Here is a 17,718-nt window from a genome sequence, read left to right as displayed (position 1 = left end):
TTAGAGTTTGATAATGACATGGGGTTTGCCAGGTTGGCATAATCCTGTTAAACACTTGCGGAATCACAAATCCACACGTCCTTGTAAGTATTCTGTAGTTTGTCACACACTCACCATACCCAAAGACGCATGACCACTGAGTAAAAGTAGTTTGTAAAGAAAAATGATTTTCAAATAACCGTAAAGAACCAGTTGAATCAATAAATTTTTATCACATTAATTGTATTCTGTTCTACAATAAACATGTGAAATGTATTTTTTAAAAATTTCTTCCCTGGCTTTAAGTATATATCCAGAACTGTAACAGTTTCACCCCAGAATTCCAGAAAACCATAAGACCTCTTATATAATCAGGAGCATGTAGCTGGTGTGTTATAAGGACTTTCTACATTTATTACCTAATTTTATTTGTTAATAGCTTTGGCTTAGCTAGATTAATATGCAGAAGTTATAAAAGGAAATTGAGGTTTGGGAGTCTTAAAACCTTTCTGCTATAACTTAGCAACCTAGGTTTGCTTCCCGGCTCTGCCACCACTCCTAAATTCATTGCTCCTTCCAGCACAACACACTTGACTTTGTAGAAGAATATTAAACTCAGGATATTTATTCAAATTCACCTGTCAACCTTATATACCTTGTTTATGTTTGCTTTGGTTTTAATTATTGAACCGTGTGCGTGTTATCTAAATGTACTGAAAAATATATTTCAGTAACATCAAACGGCCCGTGTTTCTTACCATTTGCTAGTCTGCAGTCTTTGCAACTGCCCAGTACAAAAAAAAGAAGGATTCTGGTTTTATATGTGAATGATTCTAAAATATTACCTCATCAGTGGCTCTCTAGTAAGTTTTGGCAGTGTAAGTCCTTTTCGTTTCTTAGATGTGCCTATGGGCATTTTTGCTTACATGCCCTAGTTTAAGCGCAACCTTCTATTGCTAGTGTTCTACCTTCTTTATCATCCCACCTTACAGTTGCCAACTCACTTAAGTGCCGTTTTCTCGGTAAATTTCCTTCGTCTTTGCTGTGGAAATAAACCCTTCTTAAGTCTCAGAGTGATTCTTTGGTGTCATTTACACAGTCCATGTCTGAGCTTCCTTTACAAGCTGTGTGAGTAGGCCCTGTATCTGACTCATCTTCTATGTCATTTGCTTGCATATACAGGCATTTTCAACTAATGGCAGTTTTCTGTTCCTTAAAATCAGATGTTTGGAGGAAAAAATACTAATGAGTATCCCATTTACTGTTTAAAAAGAAAAATTATGTGACATGTTATTCTCAAACCCCAACCAGTTTCCTAAAATAGATCTAAAGTACATCGTACACTTAACATACACACAACGATCATACTAGTGTGTAAATGCTATAAACATTTGGCAGTAAAAGGTCCAAGTGATTAACACTTGGTTTGTATGCCGTGACATCTTTGAGACCGTACACTTGCTAAAACATCTGCATTCAGTTCTGATGATCTGCCAGTTCTTGGATTATAACTTGAGATTTTCTCCCCCCATTGCCTCCTGTGCCATTTTGTTTAAAATGTTGAGTTTTGATGATGCAAATTTCCTTTGTAAATATTTCCAGAAAATATTGGAAGATATACATGTTGTGTGGACTTTGGGTAATAACCAAAATAATGTTCTGTCAGAGAGACATTATAAATTAAGCTTATACTGTTTCATCGATATTTTTCTTTTGATGCTATCCTTACATTTAAATAATCAAAACAATGTGATTGACTGATAACCTGGAGTAATATCTTTCTTTGAAAAACGAATTTGCTGTGATGGACTAAATGAAATTTTGATTTAAGATCTTAAATATTAATTTCTTCATATTGCATTGGCCATTGAGGATGAAACCTTATTTTTAGTTTACTTACTGGGTCGAAATTCTTTAGTGAAACTTCATGGCTTACTGTTATACTTGATTTACTATATAATTTATATACCATTAATTTCTTAACAGGTAGTTGTGTCAACTAACATTGCAGAGACATCTTTGACAATAGATGGTGTGGTATTTGTGATTGATCCTGGATTTGCAAAACAAAAGGTACATAATTTAGTACTTTAGTTGTATTCTTTATTAAATTGGTGTTAGCTTAAGAGTTCTTACTGTCTACTCATTTAGTGAGTACAGTTTACTTTTTAGAATTATTTTTTTCTTGTCTTGTGTTTTATTTTCAGGTGTTGGTGATAATGAACCTTTTCTGTTCTATGGATCTCATGTATTAAGCCCACGCATAATGTTTAATCCTAGGGTTTTGTATTTTTTTTCCCCTGTTAAGGTTAATTTGGTTTTTGTTGGTGGTGGTGTTGGGGTTTTTTTCGTTGTTGTTCTTTATTTCTCTGTAGCACTGGCAAGTATTTTGGTTTCTGCATTCATTTAAGAAGTATGGAGGTTGGGACGCCTGGGTGGCTCAGTGGGTTAGGCCTCTGCCTTCAGCTCAAGTCATGATCTCGATCTGGGTCCTGGGATCGAGCTCAACATCGGGCTTTCTGCTTGGCCGGCAGCCTGCTTCCTCCTCTCTCTCTGCTAGCCTCTCTGCCTACTTGTGATCTCTCTCCCTGTCAAATAAATAAATAAAATCTTAAAAAAAAAAAAGTATGGAGGTAGTAATTAGAGGGATAGGATTATCATTCCTATAGATTGGTCACTTACCGAAGGATATCAGTGTTTCTTTTATGTGCCAGGCATAGTAACTGAAAAGCTATTAATGTTAACCTCTAGTTGAACAGTGCTGAAAACCAAGCAGTTCGGTCAGAGGAAGTGACTGCTCAAGAAATATTGGGGATGTTCTGTAATTCACAGATCTTCTGTTATATTTGTTACATTTTGTAGGTGTAATTGAGAGAATTTGTTGCATGTATTATTCCTGTTTCTGATGGAAAATTTTCTCTTTAAAGTGGCAGTGTGTAACTGACTTTTTTTGGACTAAGTTCAAAATACTTTTCTTGATGTTCACTCTGAACATCAAATGTTGAAATTGACAGATTCTTTTCAGGCAGAAGCCTTTAAAACTGTCTGCTCTATGAAAGCAAGGTAAAACTAGGAGAACTGAAAATATTTTCAATTAGGAAGAGTAAAAGTGTTAGAAGTTTTGTGTATAATAGGTAAGAGCCTTTCCATGTTAGCTTGGATCTTCAGAATGATGGAGTCAGAATATCTGAAAGTTAAGGCACAGGGTGACCAATTCTTGGTTTCTGTCTCTGATTTACAGCCTTCATCAGTACTACTTTATTTTGAGATTAACTGTGGACTTTGTGTACTTCTGTTAGATTATAGTTTTGTGGTTAACTGGAGAAAAAATTCTTAACATTATTTTTATTCCAATAGGTATACAATCCTCGAATCAGAGTTGAGTCTCTCTTGGTAACAGCCATTAGTAAAGCTTCAGCTCAACAAAGAGCTGGTCGAGCTGGGCGTACCAGACCTGGGAAATGCTTCAGACTTTATACAGAGAAGGCTTATAAAACAGAAATGCAGGTAAGGGGTTTTGCTGTATCCTTCCTATTTGTGTGGAAGGTTAAGTTGAATTTGTTACCAGAAGAAAATTGTTCTATTTACTTCATCTTGCCTTTGGCACCATAAGCTCCTTACTTTTTCCCCTAGTGAGATTTATGTTGTAATCTACCAGTACAGCTCTCTGTTACAGTTCTAAGTTGAAGGAAACAGTGGCAGTAACACTTTCAACCCTGTAAAGATAGTTCACAGGAAATGTCTGATTTCTTTCCGGTATTTTTCTCATGTTGATTGGTGGTTTAGAAGTAATGCCAAAGTAAATAGCTAAAGAGGCAGAGAACAGATATGTTTTGTTTTCTGGAGCAAGAGGATTAAGGCATGTTTAACAGAATAAACATTCTTGTTTTTTTGCTAGGATAACACCTATCCTGAGATTTTGCGTTCTAATTTAGGATCAGTTGTGTTACAATTGAAGAAGCTTGGTATTGATGATTTGGTGCATTTTGACTTTATGGATCCACCAGGTATGAATTCTCAAAGCCTGTTTTAGCAGACCTTTTAACCAGAGTTCAGTGTCTCTGCATCTTACTCATTACACACATACCCCTTATTTTTTTCTTCCAGTATCATCAAGAAGAGTCTCATATGGTAGCATTAAAGCTAAAAGAGTGACAACTATCTGAGAAAGTTCTTTTTAATTTGTTTCTTTCTTTGGAATAACTAAATATCCTGGGAATTATTGACTGGGCAGGAAAATCAAATTTCTGGGGTTTTTTTGTGTTGGTGTTGTTTTGTTGTTGGTGTTGTTTTTTTTTTTAATGTAGGAAAATGACAGTTTTAACTATGCAGGAAAATTTTGCAAGTTTATGTGATCCATTATTTGCTAGATCTCTGTAACTGAATTTGATGACAGTTTGAGTTTTGAGTTTGGTCCACTGTAGAATGAAAAATGAGATGGCTTCTAATAGTTTGTACTTTTTCACATTTTTGCTTATTAAAGCAGTTTGTCTAATAGATTGCCTTTTCCCCCAGCTCCTGAAACTCTGATGAGAGCCTTAGAACTTTTGAATTACCTGGCTGCTTTAAATGATGATGGAGATCTGACTGAATTGGGATCCATGATGGCAGAGTTTCCTCTAGATCCACAGCTCGCTAAAATGGTTATTGCAAGTTGTGACTACAACTGTTCTAATGAGGTCCTATCTATTACTGCTATGTTGTCAGGTAATAGAGGGAAAGGAACTAAAAAAAGCCCAGCTCTTCACAGTTTGGGTGGACTTCACATTTGGTTTTGTTTTTTAATATCTAGTATGATAGTGGATTTTATAGTTGGTTTCAAGGAACTCATTTTGTTTCCTAAATCTCTTGTAAAAAGATTTATAAAGACATAATATTTACAAAAGTAAAGTAATTGATTGTGCACAAAATCTAGTAAAAGCATTGGCTCTCTTGAGTGCGAATAAAAATTGCAATAAGAAAAGAACAAGTCTGAACACAATTGTAACGGAGTTCTTTGGTAGCTTCATCAGTTTTGCGGTTTATTACTGAAAGCACAAGAAGAAATTCGTTCTAGTACTTGGCACTATTAAGTGAGCCTGGGGCAAACCCAAACTATCATTTAAATTGAGCTTTTCCTACATACATAAATATGTTTTCTAGTGGCAGTCAAGCAAACATGAATTTCAAAGTTAGTATCAAATAAATAGAAATAGGTATGTGTAATTTTAGGCTTAAAATCAGATGAGAATTCTTTTACAATGGCAGAAAACACTTGATAAAAGAAATATACCTAATAATATTGCTAATTTTGGAAATTGGAGCATTAAGCTGAACAAATCATGCTGTTTTTAGTTAACAATAAAGCGTAATCCACAAATGAATTATAACTTGGAAATTAGACCTTCCAAAAAGAAGAAATATGATTAACAACTTTACACTGATTCTTATAGCTAAAAATAGAAGACATTTCTTGTTTTTACTGATGATCAAAGTACTTTATACTACTAGTTCCACTACTGGGGAGAATGACTTCAGTTTCAGAGTGATTAATTCATCTTTATTATAACTTAATGCCTCAAATAATTCAAAATTTATTTAGAATTAAAGGATAAATTGAAAAATTTCCTAAATACAAAATTTTGGCTTAGTTTAGATGTATGGTATGTTTTAATGGTGTGAATTTTTTATTTAAGAACTAGCTAAAAATGTTTTTTTGCAGAGTTATGACTGATCAGACTCAGAGCAGATGGGCAGGGCAGTATCGAATCATTTTAATAAAATTGTAGTTTCATTTGCGGAGGTGGTGGTAGGTTGTTGTCTGCCTTTCTTACGTGTTTTTGTTAGATGCTCCCAGTTGGTATTTACCCAAGATTTTAGTTTGCAGAGAAAGTGTGGGGCAAGATTAACAGATTGTTTGTGTATTTATTTGTTTTCTGCTCAGTTTTTATTCTTCCTGTTTCTCTTATCAGGGATACTATAATTACCATCATATGAGTCTAGATTACTAGCTCTTTAAAAAACTGGTCATTGTGACGCAGTTGAAATCTTCCAACTATATCTCTAATTTGTAATAAGGAGCTCTGCACAACACAGGGGTCTGTTAGCACATCAGGATTATGGACATTTATGTGTAGTGGTTATTAAGCATGGCATTTGTGGGGGGGAATGTTAAAGGGAGAGGAAGAAGTCATGGAACAAAAACAAGTTTGCCGAGTTTATACTGCTTTGTTTTCCATTTAAATAGTTTTTGAAATTTTCAGGTCCTGATACAAAATAGTACAATCAAGGGCCTTCTAGGGTGCTGCTTATTCCCACTGTTAATTCTGGGAGCTAGTTCATATTTACTTTCACATCTTTGAGAGGTTTCTGTACTTCTATGAATTACCTTGCTTCAGTTACATTAAGCAGGACATTTAATTTATATTTATTGTGATCGTATGTCATTGTCTTTATTTGGCTTCTTTGGTATCTTTTTAAAGGGGAAACTGTATGGGAAAGTAATTTGATACTGTATTTGATCTTGTTGTTGATTATTCCCATTATCTTCTATCTGGACTGATCATTTATACTTTTTTATATTGACAAGGTTTTAAGAGCTTTAAAAATGTGTTGACAAAGTCCCAAGCTGTTAAGTATTTTTACTTTCATACTGCTTTTATTACTATGGAATTGCTAAAGTGAATTAAGGAAAGTTGTATTTTAAAAATGTAGTGCACGCTTTGTAACAACTTAAAGTTTTATGTGAATTAACATTGAGGCTCTAAACAAATACTGTAGTTACATATTTTGGTGACCCTTGAAATAATGACTGTTTCAGACTAATTGTCAACTTTTTAAATATTGAATTTTGCTTTTTATATTGAGGTTTTGATTCACATAACTTTTTTTTTTAAACTTGGGACGTCATTTTCTAATCTTTTTATTAAAATGCTGGAAAACTAGGCTGAATATCTGCAGCCTTTTTGAATTTTCTTAATTCAAAGGCGGTTTAACCTTCCACCACTACTGCTATCATCAAAACCCAAGATTTCATGATATTTTTTATGTTTACGTAATGCTTCTGCTCACCGGTGCTAATAGTGATACCCACCAGTTGGTAATAGCCATAGCAATAGGGAAAAAATTACAGTAGAAATGTGGCAATAGACTGGTTAGAAAGTTGTTTTTAGCCCTGCAGTGGGCAAATAGAGCTCATAACTTCCATAGCCATTCAATGGATTTAGTGGATGGCCTTTTGAAAAATTACATTTAGCTTAAAGGCTATTGACACCATAATTCTGGTTATTGGTAGAGCTATCGGCACTGGTTTTTGAAATAAGTCGAGCTTTCTATTTCTAGTATCTTGATGGCCTTCAGAATAGCTGTTTGATGCCTACTTTTAGATCTAGTTAAAATAATCAGGTACTCTGTAGCTTTGAAACCCTCTTGTCTTACAGATGTGGTTAGGTGTTGATGTACCAAATCAAGGTAGTAAACAGTCCAAGATGCAGTTGGAGGCCATCCTGCCCTGCCCTATGCTCTGTGAACTGACCTAGCTAGGCCTTGTTCCTCTATCTGTGAATGCGTGACTCATCGATATGGGCGTTTGTGTTGGGCCCATACCAACCTTGTTTAGTCCCACAGTGTTTTGTTCGCCCCACGGAGGCCAAGAAAGCCGCAGATGAAGCCAAGATGAGATTTGCCCACATAGATGGAGATCATCTGACACTGCTGAATGTCTACCATGCTTTTAAACAAAGTAAGTGTAAATTAGATTGAAGGCACTCTTTTGTCTAAATGTCACTTGCAGCATATAAGATGTTTCTTCATCTTACTTTCATTTATTATCTGTGACAACTTTACATTAGAAACCCAGAGGTACTTTAGAAAAAACTCCTGACTAGCATTGAAAATAGAAATTGTCTGTCATTTCCAAAGTTGTTTACTTATAATCAGGGGGAAAATACCTGTTATAAGAAATCTGAAAAATACAGAGCAATAAAAACAAAATATAAAATAGTATAATATTTACCACTGACCTATAATTTTTATGTACGTTTTTTTTCTATTTCTTCTCATTCATTATATGTGAATAGTTTTGTATCATTTATAGAATCTTTACTGCTTAATAATTTTACTAATAAATAGCTCTTAAGTAAATATAAAACTAACAAAATAGAAAAAAGGGCTGCAGATGTGAATGACCATTCTCAGGTTATAAGTGGTCCATATACATGAGGAGAAAGATGAACTCTACTTGTAGTTCAAGAGCAGTATTATTGAGAGGTACCATTTTCTCACCTATAAAACTGGCAAAACTTACAGAAAAATAGTCCTGAGCTCTGTAGAAGTGGGTTTAGTGTAACAATCCTACACTAGAGGTGGAAATATAAATTGATGTGGTCTTTATGAAAAGCAGTAGATTTTATGTCACTGAGACCTGAAGAAATTCACACCCTTTGAACCAGAAATAATCTATGAAGTTATCTTTCAGTGTCCAGTGGACACAGATAAAATTAAAAGATTTCATCCCAAAATTACATATGATAGTAAAAAGGGTAGGGGGGAACTGTCTTAATGCCCACCAATAAATAGGTGGTTCAGTGATTTATGCTATACTATTCTAAACTTAACTTTTCTTTTCTTCTCTCTTCTCTTCTTTTACATTTATTTGAAAGAGAGAGAGAAAGAAAGAGCACAGTTCGGGGGCGGGAGGTAGGGAGAAGCAGACTCCCTGCTGAGCAGGGAGCCAGAATGAGGGGCTTGATCCCAGGATCCAGGGATCATGACCTGAGCTGAAGGCAGACAGTTAACTGACTGAGCCATCCAGGTGCCCTGTTCTAACTTTAAATGGTTTTCAGAGACTGTTTAGTGACATGAAAAACATTTTTCCATTTGTTTGAGAACAGTGAAATACAGTGGCTCAAATTCAGGTTTTTCATGTCGTTTTATTTGTAACTCATTTTTGTTATCTTCTAAAAATCTATTTACACTCCTAAAATGGTCTGTTCATTTTGGCACATCTCTTTTGGGTGAGGCTGAATTTATTTATCTCAGAGTCCAAAAATGCTGCAGAGCCAGTAAGTGGAACAAAGAGCATAGCTGCCAAAGTGCTGCACGTCTGTGTGTTACACATGAACTTCGCTATGAGTTGAATAGAATTGGCAAATAATCAGGTTAAAATAAAAAACGAAGGCCAGTACACAGTTGACTTCAGAACATTTATTTTATCCCTCTTGTGTCCAGTGTACTGATAATGCATAATGTTAAAGACTGTTCCTGATAGGTTAGGTCAATCGAAGAAATAGACTATATTCCTGTGTGTATCAAACAGGTGGTGTCGTCGTGGTTGGTGGTGGACTATGTGACCACCAGGCACATAACCTGTTAACTGACGGGGAGGCTACAGAAGGGAAGGTCCTGAGAAGGAGCAGATTCATGTCCATCTTGGTTCTCAAAATCCTTTGAGATCATTAAAATACTGTTTTAAGTGGAAATTAAAAGATTTCTAATGGAGCAGCATGGGTTTTTACCATGTATGTCTCACAAGAGATTTTAATGTTCTTTTAAGTTAGGAGATTGTATTATTTTGTTATTTAAGTTCTCTTTAAATAACTGTTAAAAGTTATTTAAGTTATATAAGCTCAGCAGTTGGTGTATTTGGATTTCATCAGTTGCTTTGAGAATGAAGTTTAGGTTTCATAGTGTAGAACTGTGTATTTAGATTTTAAGTATGAATGTAACAATTCAGGTTTTGAAATTTGAGCAGTTTACTGTTTCACATGATAAAATTAATAAATAATGCTTTTTTCTTTATGTACATATTGGTAGTTGGGAGCTTTCTATGAAAATATTGAACAGTAGGTATCTATAAAAGCTTTATCCTACTGCTTCTTAGCAAGACTAGGAGAAGGAGTGTCGTGAATTAGAGAGGTAGCATCCATTCTCTAGATGCTTGATCCTTGTCTACTACATGCTTCTCACTGCCATAGGGATGGTAAGCTGATGGGTGTTTTTAGACCTTTTACTCCAAATACTTGTAATAAATAAGGTCAAAGGAAACAGAATGAACATTTGATAAAAGTGTCCCCAGTAGTCAAAGGATTTAGCCTTTAATTACTGCCTGTCATCTTTTCAAATAAAGGGAGCTGTTTTAAAAATAATACCAGACTCCTAGATCTCTACATAATATTTGAACATTTCATATCCCTTTATTGAATTTGGAGAGTTTTCACTAATGATTTTTAAATGATGCTATGTTATGTTGTTAATTGAAACGTTAAGTATAGCAACTGTGTTTCAGATACTGGTCAAGAGGAACTATATTATCAGAGACAATGACAGTGGCTGATTACATAGAAAAGCTAAAATTCATCTTGATATACTATATGTTGAAATAATACTTTTAAAAAATAAATTTGGAGAAGAGAGCGCACATGGGCATGCATGTGAGCAGAGGTGTGTAGAGGCAGAGGGAGAGGAGAATCTTAAGCACACTCCACTGTGAGCTTGGAGCCCATTGTGGGGCTCCGTCTCAGGACTCTAAAATCAAGACCTGAGCTGGAAGTTGAGAATTGGATGTTTAACTGATTGAGCCACCCAGGCATCTCTGAAATAACACTTTTGAGAGACAACTAGGTTTAAATTATCTTGGAACACCTTGATTTGTCTGTACACCTTGATTTGTCTGTCTGATTTCACTCTGAAATGATTTGACTTTAGATCTTAAAAGTAGTTCTGCTATATTGGTTAAGAAATTCATAGCTAGCATTATTTTAAAATATTTCCAATTTTGGATTTTATTTTTCCCATTTATCAACTTACTCTAACAAATTTAGAAAGTACTTGTAGTACTGCCAGATAGTGTTTATCTTGACCACTTAAAATTGCCATTTTGTTACCCTAAAGAGTCTTCTCTTTAGGGGATATGAGTTCTGAAATTTATAACCTCAGAAAAGCTATACTTCAGATCAGAGTATGCTAATCAGCTGCCCTTTTCAAGGGCCCCCTTTCTTACTGTCTTGGTGTGGACGTTTCCATTGCGTTGCAGCTCCATACATTGCACCAGCATAAGCAAGGATGCCTCATAAGCATACTTTCCTTCTCTTTGTGTTATCTCCTGAAGATATTTGGTTGGTGCTTTGTTGTAAATGTCAGTAAGTTCAGATGGATACTTATTCTCATTCTACATGGGTTAATGACTTGAACACATCAGTTCTTTAATTTAAAAGATCCATTTTAGTACCTCACCTGCCCACCCATCCTTTCTGAAATGTGGCTGATTTTGTAACAAGCAGACACTGATTAATATATGTTGTTCCTTTGAAAAGCAATTAAAATGTTGTATGTTTCAATTGGTAGAATCCTAGAACTAAGGAGAAAAGAGTGTGCCAAAGATTAATATTTATTACAGAAGCTGCAGAAGGATGAACATAGTTCAGATTTTAAATTCCCTCCCTTCCCCCGCCCCCCCCCCATTTCACAGTAACCCTCTTAGGTTTATTTATCAAAAGGCCTATGAAGTAAATGATGAAGTTTTCCATTGTGACTCTCCAGGACATAAAAATGTCACTGTATAATATTTTATATTATGCTGCAGTTTGAGCTCTTTGCTTAAATGAGCAAACAGTGGATTGGTTGGGAGCTTGTCAAGGATTCATCAGTAGAGAAATATCCCTTTGATAATAAATACGTGCAGTGAAATTATTTGAAGTGTTTAGCTTTGTTTATTAATAATAGTAAGACTTGTTTATTAAACATGAGTGGGGATTCCAGAATCCTTATAAACTATATCACCTGTATTTTTTTTTTTTTGCTTTTATACTCTAGCTCTTTAGTTTTTTATTCCAGTTTTTAATTTTAATTCTAGTTGGCATATAGTGTTATATTAGTTTCAGTTGTTCAGTATAGTAACTCGGCACTTCCATACATCATCCTGTGCTCATCGCTGTTCAAAGGGATGCATTCATCCCTGTGTTTCTAGCAGCAGTATTTCACAATAGTCAACATACAGAAGCAGCCCAAGTGTCCATTGGTTGATAAATGGATAAAGACGATGGGGGTGGGTAGTGGAATATTACTCAGCCATAAAAAAGAACGAGTTCTTGCTATTTTCAATGACAAGGATGGAGCTGGAGAGTATAATGCTAAGTGAAATAAGTCAGAGAAAGACAACTACCATATGATTTCACTCACATGGAATTTAAGAAAACAAGCAAAGGGAAAAAATAAGATAGGATCAAATCAAGAAACACTAAGAGAACAACGTGATGGTTACCAGAGGGGAGGTGGCAGAGGGAGGAGTGAAAAAAAAAAATAGGTGGTTGGGATTAAGGAGTGCTTTACCACTTAAATTTTAAATCTTGTTTGTCCTCCATTAAACGGCACATGGGTTGCAGTGAAACTTTTTTAAATATTTAGCTCTAGATTTGTGCTCTAGCTCAGAAGTAGTTAAATAAAAATTATGTAATAGTCATTTGAATTCAGTTTTAGGACTTCTAAATTGTATTTGGTAATCTTAATCTAAGTCTATCCTTCTTTGAAAATGAGGAAGACATGACATTTTATCACATTCCCTCAACCCATCTTTGTCTATTAGACTATATGAGAAACAACCAGGTGGGTGTTCATGGGCGATGTAACTTCATCAAAAATACTTTATTCAAAATCACAAAATCCAGTAGCCAGAAACCTTAGTGCTATTTCTGATTTTGAACTTCAAAATGTTGAAAACATTTTGGTTCTTTTATAACACTGATGTGGTTAATTCTCCTTTCTATATTATTACTTAGTTTATTCTTAGTAATGATTTTTCTTTTTAATTAGATAATATACCTATATGGATAATTCATGTCCCCTCTTTTTTTCCCCTCCCTCCAACTTTGTAGATCATGAATCGGTTCAGTGGTGTTATGACAACTTCATTAACTACAGGTCCCTGATGTCAGCAGATAATGTACGCCAGCAGCTATCACGAATTATGGACAGATTTAATTTGCCTCGTCGAAGTACTGACTTTACAAGCAGGGACTATTATATTAATATAAGAAAAGCTTTGGTTACTGGGTATTTTATGCAGGTATGTGGATAATGCATGCATGTATAATTAAATGTTTAATAATAGTGCTTCCTTTCTGTAACAGCCCTTTAAATCTACTTAAACAAGTTAAAGAATGTCTCTGAATATTGATTTTAAATGTTATGTCCAGATTTTGGACTGAAATAATATACCAAGAAATTTTTTGTGTTTAAAAAATGAGTGACAGATTGACAGATTAACTCATTAAATGAAAAAGTTAGTAATCCATTTGTGTAGAAATCGGTTTGGAATTACTCTTTAATTAGCAGTCTTTTTTTTTTTTTTTAAGATTTTGTTTATTTATTTGACAGAGAGAGGGATCAGAAGTAGGCAGAGAGACAGACAGAGAGAGATGAGGAGAAGCAGGCTCCCTGCTGAGCAGAGAGCCCGATGTATGACTTGATCCCAGGCCCCTGGGATCATGACCTGAGCTGAAGGCAGAGGCTTAACCCACCCAGGTTGAGCCACCCAGGCGCCCCTTAAGGGATTTTAAACAAATTGTTTAAAAACTCATTCCCTGGTGGTAAAATTGAAAACAAGTCAATCCATTACTTGTGATTGGATTGATTTTAATCATCACTTCTGTCTCCTGTTTCTTCATTCTCTATTTTGGCTATGTCTGTTAAGCAAGATGTAGCCTGCCTTAAGGCCAGATGAGTTAAATAAATAGAATGGACCCAAATGCACAAAATCAAAATAAGAATTGATTGGTACATAGTCTGTAGTTGAAATCATAGTAACAGTAAGAGTTTTTATTGTGGCACCTTATATAAGATCCCATGCTCATTAGAGTTAGGGAAATAATAAAGCTAGGTATGAAAATTCATTCTTTAGACACTTTATTCTTAATATTTGTTTAATATATATTAATACACAGTGGCTTCTTTCTGACATATTCTTAAATTTGCTTATAATTGAAAAAGGATTGGTAAAGCCATACTCAAACAGTATAGATTTCTACTTTTGTGAAAGTTAAACTTGGTTAGAAACAGGGTGTCCACTATAGTACCTGGCACCTAGTAGGTGCTTAGTAATTATTTATTGAAGGAAATTGAGTTCATTTTTCTGTTCTTTATTAATAATTCTTTATTTCTGTCATTCATACACATTCTTCATATTACTATAATTCTAGAATTAGAAAAGGCATATATATCATCATCAGTTTCAGTGTTAGCTAATTAAATAGTAGATAAGTTCCACCAGTTGATGTGTTTGATTATAGATAGAAGAAATGGAGGCAAGAAGCACGTGCCACCTTTGCCTGCTCCATTCTTTTCTTGTTATATTTTCTTTGTAGACTACCTTTTGCTTTATTTTTCCATCTTAATCATGAATGTTCCAGTAATTGTTCATCTAATACACAGCTGGCACTAAGGATCCCCTCTAGATAGATTAAGGCAGGAAAGACTAGATAGTGTATATATAAGGTTCCATGGGCCCATTAGGTCACTCTTCAGACTGCTTAGCCCTGCCTGCCCTCTCAGTGCACATGTGGCCATGGTCAAATCCGCATCCATGTGTTCCACTGAAACTTTATTTATGGACCCTGAAATTCAGATTACATGATTTTCATTGGTCACCAACTACTGTTCTTTTGTTGTTGTCCCCGCCCCCCAGTTCTTTAAAGACATATGGACCATTTTTGGCTGATAGGCCTTAACAAATGCAGACAATGAGTTGGATTTGGCATGCAGTAATTTGCTGATCCCCTGCTTTATAAGGCAGTGATAAGTAAGTGTAGCCCCTGAATAAAAAGCAAAAGTTGAGGCCTTCCTGTTCTAATTGTATAGGTAGCTTTATACCACTTTTGCTTTATAAATAGCACATCAAGAGCATTGTATTAATTTACTGGATTTTGGTTTCAGGTGGCACATTTAGAACGAACAGGGCATTACTTAACTGTGAAAGATAACCAGGTGGTTCAGTTGCATCCCTCTACTGTTCTTGACCACAAGCCTGAATGGGTGCTTTATAATGAGTTTGTTCTTACAACAAAGAATTACATCCGGACGTGTACAGATATCAAGCCAGAATGGTAAGTACCACCCTTTGTTCTAACAGTTTTTGTTAGCATTTTTGCTCAGAATGGAATCTGACTTGGTTGCACTAGTCCTATCCTGGAACTGAAAGTTCTTTCTCATCTGCTCAGGATATGTGCTCCCATGTTTAGGTATGGGGCCTTGATCTGATAGAATGTTTGATCTCTTAGAATCTTTGCTTTGCTAAGAGGATGGTGGGATTATTGGTATGGGCATGGGCAGGATTTGAAGCCAAATATAAAATTATAGTAGACTAGCTTCAGGAGTGTCCTAGGAACTATTTTGTTGTGATCAACCCAAGTCTCCTGATACTGTACTTGAAACAGTCTTTTATCATTAGCTCTGAACTATTTATATGTTGATGCTTTAAAGAGAGTCAGTAAGCAAACATAGAAATTACACGTCTTGTTGTATCTTAGCATATTTGATTTATAGATTGTTATAGGAACTGATTATGTTATTTTAAGCAAAATTACCACCACTCCCCTTTTGTATGTCTGGTTTTTGGTTTGGTTGGTTGGTTGGTTTACCAGAGTCCATTCTGGAACTTAAGATAGGAGATGTCAGCCAAGAATGGTGGGACTGAAAGCACTAATTTTAGTTGATGTCACTTGCTAGATATTGTGAGGCTTCTTTCCTACACAGATTTATGACTTTTGACACATGTGTAGGACATTACCATTTTATCTTAAATTCTTTGTTGAGAAAAAATTGTATGGCTAAACATTAAAAAGATTCAGTCAAGTGAATTCTTTGGAGTGTAGATCTATATTTATGGTTAGTAAACTTTGAGAAGATACAATCATTTGAATGCAAAGATATTTCTCATATAGAACCTATACTACTATAACCTTGGAGAGGTTGGTCAAAATAGTGTTCTAGAGTGAAGAAATTAAGACCTTATTTTAGTATCTTTAGGTTAATGTGAGAAAGGTTTTTGAAAGGATTTTTCTTGAACTTTTTTTTTAAGTTATGGAAAGTCCAACATCAGAAAATTTTACAGCTTGCGAAAGTAATGCACTTCTAAAAGCAGTGTTTGTACGGATTAGGCGTTTGTAGTTATAATGTTGATTTGGATTTGTAGATTTACCTTTTTTCATCAATATATTAATGAGTAATTCCTATCCTTTTAGCAACTCTAGTCTTTAATTAAATGATAATTTGGTAATATTTCTCCCCCCTTCTGGACAGGTTGGTGAAAATTGCCCCTCAATATTATGACATGAGCAATTTCCCACAGTGTGAAGCAAAGAGACAGTTGGACCGCATCATTGCCAAACTTCAATCCAAGGAATATTCACAGTACTGAATTCAGTGCTTAGAACTGAAGTTATTCAGAGGACAGCTTTAAAAGATGAATGAACTCAAAAGTTCAAGTTGTGCTCTTCACGTTGGTTCAATAATGGCCTTTATTTGAAAGCTTTTTAATTTTTCTTTACAGTAAATATTCCATTCTGATTTCATAAATTAAACATTTATGCCTCCCTTTTGTGTTGACACTGTAGCTCATACTGGAAAAGTCGATCAATGTTTTGCAGTTTATTGAAAGTAGTTCTATATATAACAATGTTATAAGCATTTCTTTAGAAATGGTTGAAAATGCTTCTAAAATGTGATTATCGACCATGGTATGCATGATCGTTGTAATTGTTGACATTCCTTTTAGAAGTTGTGAAATGTTACAACTTGTGCTTATGTAGACACAATCTTCTGTCTCAGTACAGAGGCACTGACTTCAATAAAGTCTATTTATACTAATTTCAGCCAAAGCACTTTGATATCTTTGTTCTAGTCTCTCTAAGTATGGCTTCTTTTCTTCTCAAGTGTGGGGCTTTTTTGTTTTTTAATTGTAAGTAAACTATGATTTCATATTTAGCATCTTTCCACAAAGGCTACTACTCCTTAGATAAAATAGTCACTAAAGCAATATTTTTAAGATGATAGTTTGGTACTTTGTTAGGTTAATCTAATGGGATAAAAGTGTATGTTTTCATTCAAAATTGGCTCTCCAAGGACTGGATAACGAAAGAATAGCTTTCTCTTCGTCTTAAAGTTCATTTCATAAGGCTGATTTGTTACCACATTTTTAGCAGGTCTTTCTATTATACTTAGAGAAACCTTTTAAACACCCTATCCTCTGAAACAGATGTTTATTTGTATTAAATTAATAGTAGGGTTTAACACAAATGAGGTGTTCGGTGTGATCCCTTAAGGGGCCTGTAATAAATCCGTTCCTTTCACTTGAAGAGTAAATACTGTACTCCTTATTCTGGACTCCCTTCTTCTATTCCCCCCCCCCATACACAAATATTTAAATGTTAAAGGAAATGTACAGGTGTTTTTAGTTAGAGTTGAAATATATTTTGTGGCATATATCTTATGTGGTTTAAGGAAGTTAATTGGGAAAATTAAAGTTTTTCAGGCTAAATAATTTTTAGTATATAGGTAGCTGTTATTAAATTATGCTGGTGGTTTTTAAGAGTTAATACATTTCTCTAAGTGCCTGATGTTCTTCCCATGGGATAATGTACATGGTGAAATAATATTTAGGTTGCATTTAAATTGGTTAAAAATTTATCCCAGTTTAAGTATTGACAAATTATCTGCTAGAATTTTTTTATATTAAGAAAGTCTCGGCACTTGGTCAGACTGTTTCTCCTA

At 34.8% G+C, this 17,718-nt stretch overlaps 1 protein-coding gene across 1 annotated transcript in view; it reads left to right on the top strand.

Moving 5' to 3' along the window:
• Positions 1 to 16,829, top strand: part of DHX15 (DEAH-box helicase 15) — a 57,396-nt gene extending 40,567 nt beyond the window's left edge. Inside the window, exons 7-14 of the mRNA XM_032333995.1 lie at positions 1,966 to 2,052; positions 3,337 to 3,486; positions 3,878 to 3,986; positions 4,495 to 4,686; positions 7,577 to 7,699; positions 12,828 to 13,018; positions 14,884 to 15,053; positions 16,249 to 16,829. Of these exons, the coding sequence (XP_032189886.1) occupies positions 1,966 to 2,052; positions 3,337 to 3,486; positions 3,878 to 3,986; positions 4,495 to 4,686; positions 7,577 to 7,699; positions 12,828 to 13,018; positions 14,884 to 15,053; positions 16,249 to 16,366 (1,140 nt within the window). The 3' untranslated portion in view covers positions 16,367 to 16,829. The remainder of the gene's footprint in view (positions 1 to 1,965; positions 2,053 to 3,336; positions 3,487 to 3,877; positions 3,987 to 4,494; positions 4,687 to 7,576; positions 7,700 to 12,827; positions 13,019 to 14,883; positions 15,054 to 16,248) is intronic.
• The last annotated feature ends 889 nt before the right edge of the window (positions 16,830 to 17,718 follow it).

The sequence above is a fragment of the Mustela erminea genome, chromosome 2 (genome assembly GCF_009829155.1).
Source record: "Mustela erminea isolate mMusErm1 chromosome 2, mMusErm1.Pri, whole genome shotgun sequence".
NCBI classification, from domain to species: Eukaryota; Metazoa; Chordata; class Mammalia; order Carnivora; family Mustelidae; genus Mustela; species Mustela erminea.
Note: the sequence above shows the minus strand (reverse complement) of the source record. Positions and strands in the feature narration are given on the sequence as shown.